The 4,033-nt window shown below is 37.3% G+C and overlaps 1 protein-coding gene across 1 annotated transcript; it reads right to left on the minus strand.

Annotated features, from left to right (window-relative positions):
* Positions 1-2,100: 2,100 nt before the first annotated feature.
* LOC106678247 (cuticle protein 76) lies at positions 2,101-4,033 on the minus strand. The gene is made up of 2 exons (XM_014416662.1): positions 4,000-4,033; positions 2,101-2,781 (listed from the first exon to the last, which is right to left on the minus strand). Exons 1-2 carry the CDS (start codon positions 4,006-4,008, stop codon positions 2,233-2,235), a joined length of 558 nt encoding a protein of 185 aa, XP_014272148.1. The 5' UTR covers positions 4,009-4,033; the 3' UTR covers positions 2,101-2,232.

Consider the following 4,033-nt stretch of genomic DNA (forward strand, 5'->3'; position numbering starts at 1 on the left):
TCAGCTACTATCTACAGATCACTACTATCACTATCAGCTACTATCTACAGATCACTACTATCACTATCAGCTACTATCTACAGATCACTACTATCACTATCAGCTACTATCTACAGATCACTATATACAACCTGTCTCCTTGAGCCCTTCTACTGTTCTTTTAAACTGCTACTCTAGATTATAGAATAGAATCCTTATTTCGAAATATTTATGTGCAATATGTGAAGGTGGGGAACATGAAAAATTACAGGAGGGGTTGTTGATACAGGGATTTGTCTATGGAGGGCGATTTCCAGGAATAGATCCAAGACGTGTTTGAAAGATCTCTATATTGTACACCAGCGTTGTGCAGACAATACTTCTATAGGAAAAATCGTATCAGGAGTGCGTTCTGAGGCCTCAGATACCCAGAAACATTAATTATGAGTATCTTAAAATATGCATTCCCTGCATGGAGTCAGAATCTCTCCCACAGACAGAAGTGCAGGTTAGCTGAACTACAAGTCACTAGAGGCAGTACAGGTGTTAGCAGGGAGAATTCCAATCGACCTCCTCCAACAGAAAGACTGCTAACGATACAAGTGAAGAGGGGAGATCTAGCGGATCTATCACAAATCCACCGAGAAACGGCATTAGAAGTATTGAATGGAAAGTGAGTGACGACCCCAAAATAGGGTACCCTAGAAAAGTACTTTTACTATTGGTACACGCCTAGAAACAACTGCTTCCCCCGAACTCTTCAATCTCCTGGCACCTCACGGGGCAAGGGGATTTCTATGGTGAAAACATAGATCTCTTATGCAGTTTTCAGGTTCTGAAAACCACCGGTCACGTCGTGTTCGCTTGTTCCACCTAAGAGGTACTGAGGGTCAAGGGTCAAGCTGATAAGGGAGATAGAGTTCTACGTCCTAACAGAGAGCAGCAAAAATGGCTTATAAGAACAACGTATGCTTCAAGCCTTTTGTTTACTGGTGAAACGAAGTTAGCTCCAGCCACTACTCCTTGGATAACAGACAAGGAAATAGACCAGCAAGTTTGAGAGAAAAGCAAGTTGTATGCAAAGATATTGGAAAAATTATGTTAATTGTTATAATTTGAGCAGTTGGCTGTAGTGCAGATGTGCGTTCCTTTCCATTGCTGTGAACAACTTAATTGCCTAACTGCAAGGGCAGAGTAAGAAATGCATAAATAATAAATAATATGAACAATACTACCTTTGGCGGTTTCACTACGAGTAGATAGAACTAATGCAATCATAGAAGTGTTAAAAAAAACATAGTTAGATATGAAGTAATGATGAAATTCTTTTTTGTTACTGAGAATATGGTTTATCTTATTATACCATGTAATTATATGTAATTTATATATGTCCAATTACGGATTGATAAGTATGCTGTGTGATATTGCAACCCAGGCAGCATAGATGAATAAAGTTATCATGAATAAAGGAATCATGTCCAGTCTGCATTCTGAAGGATCCATGATTTACCTATCGCAGCTCATTCGAACATTTGAGGAACTACAACTGTTTTATTTACCACAATCGTTGGTTCGGCAGAGCTATGCGGTAGGGAAAGGTTTGTTTAGGACTCTCTTTTAGGAAGTATACTCACTTTTTCATTAGCATCGAGTTGGCAATGCGAAGGAACCCATTGCAGCACACCCATTGGAACCATTCCTGTAAGAGGTACTTCCCTCATATTGGTACAATGGTTAGCAACACTGCTACCATACATAGAAAGGCGTTCTGCTAAACTGCATTTATGTATTTAGGCAGCATAGATGAATAAAGTATTTCTCTCTCTCTTCTTTTCAGGGTTACTTTTTTACTGCTGTTCTTCTGTTAGATCAACACTTCATTTATTTAAATATTCTATATTAATAAAAAATGATAACTATAAAGTCGCAAGTTACTATACGATACATTCATGATGTTGAAGCATTTATATATTGAGAGATAAATAAAATATCAAAAAATTACTTATACTCCAATTAAAATGTTAGCTCTCTCATTCACTTTAACAATATGCCATAAACTAAAATAGCATATGAACTGAACAAGGGGGAAGGTATCCAAGACAATTAAGTATAACAAGAGCGTGCACTGTACAAGTTTTATTGCAGTCTATTGTAATAAATAAGATAATAATTTAATTATCATACTAAAGATGAACGCGGCCTCTGTAAGAGGAATGGGTGACGGATGAGATTACTGTTGATGAGGTGAAGGACTTAGATTGCGTAGTGGACGATTGGGCTGTCGTAGGAGACGTGAGCGACAGCGGGGGCAGCGGAGTAAGCGACTCCGAGGAGACCGTGAGCAGCGACGGCTGGGGCGGCGAGGGCTGGAGCAGCGTAAGCCCTGGCGGCATAAGCTGGAGCGGCGAGAGCTGGAGCGTGGTAGGCAGCGACTGCTGGAGCGGCGGCGTAGCTGGCGACAGCTGGAGCGGCGGCGTAGGTGGCGACGGCTGGAGCGTATGCCCTGGCGGCGTAAGCTGGAGCGTAAGCGGCGGGGGCGAGGGTCCTCACTCCGGGGTTGGAGACCCTGACGTCGGACTTGGTGACGCTGCTGTATGGGGTGTCGATGGTCTTGCTGTAGGTGGACACCTGGCCGAGGTTACCGTAGCTCCTCAGGATGTTGGAGGACTGGGAGGTGATGGCTGCTGGGGCGACGGCGGCGTGTCCGTAGGCAGCGTAGGCGGGGGCGGCGTAGGTGGTGGCCAGGGGGGCTCCCAGGTAGCCGGCGTTGGCGCAGGCGACTGCGGCGGCGAGGATCAAGAACTAGAGGACAAGCAACAACATCAAGGTCATGTATATAAACAACATGGAATAGTTTAAATAAGTCAACTATTAATAAGATGTAATATTGAAAATCTTTTAATTGCATCAATTTAGTAAGACATTATTTGAAGAAAGAAGAATAGACCAATAAACAATGAAAATAAAAAGGTGCTTTAATGGTCAACTAGAATTATTTTATTTCGTTAGAAATGGCAAATGAAAAAATGTGTGCATTTTGAGTTATGCACAAAAAAGATATTTTTTTCTACTTATAAAATTCTCATTTATAGCTAAGAATCTTCCAAAAAAGATTGTAATGGTTGAAAAACTTTTGGAAATCTTACATGAGTAACAATTGAACGTCACTTTTTTATTTATATAGCTTGATTTTATTTAAATTTACAGACCAATGATAGTCATATTCAATTCTGTAATAAAATAAAAAAAATAAAAAGAAATTTGTATTTAACAATTATATAGAGGGAATTAAAAAACTGACGAAGCTAATTTTCAAATTATTAAAATATTAAAATTATTGACTATTTTATATTTGATAAATTCGTACGTATTTTCATATTTAAATGTGACCTCACTCTTATTATAAAATAAGAGCATTCTTTTGCATTTAATTTCAGAATAATTGATCAAGGTATAAATAAATCTGTGATAATATAAATTATTTACATATGAAAAATATTATAAATTAATTGTAAAATATATTCTATTTATGACTTTATTTTATTTTATTTTTATTTTCATACTAGTCAAACCACCAGTTACAAGGATAGTGAGATGTCCAAAAACTTGGAGACCGTTGAGTTACTGTTGCTAAGAATAGAGATCTATGGGGCAAAGGGAACTTATTTTATACTATCATTTATAGTCAAATGTCCAAATACAGCATAGAAAATATTTTATTTAACTATAGGCAGATTAATATTTTATTTTAAATTAGTGTAAAAAATTTTAATCAACGAAAAATAGAAATTTTTGTAAATTCTGTATGTTTATCAACATCTCATACATATAGAAGGAGAGGTTTTTAGCTCTGTAAATAAAGATGTTATTATTATTATATATAACAAAGATATGATGTCGGAAAAATTGTAAAAACACATAGATCCAAAACGGTAAGATTTAGACTTACTTTGATTAAATATTTTTTTTAATATATTATCAAAGGAATGCAAATAATTTTGAATTAATGTGAAAACTTACCTTGTACATGTTGGTTAGTTGTGTATCTGGAAGG

Source organism: Halyomorpha halys, unplaced genomic scaffold (genome assembly GCF_000696795.3).
Source record: "Halyomorpha halys isolate HHAL.00 unplaced genomic scaffold, Hhal_1.1 Scaffold131.1, whole genome shotgun sequence".
NCBI classification, from domain to species: Eukaryota; Metazoa; Arthropoda; class Insecta; order Hemiptera; family Pentatomidae; genus Halyomorpha; species Halyomorpha halys.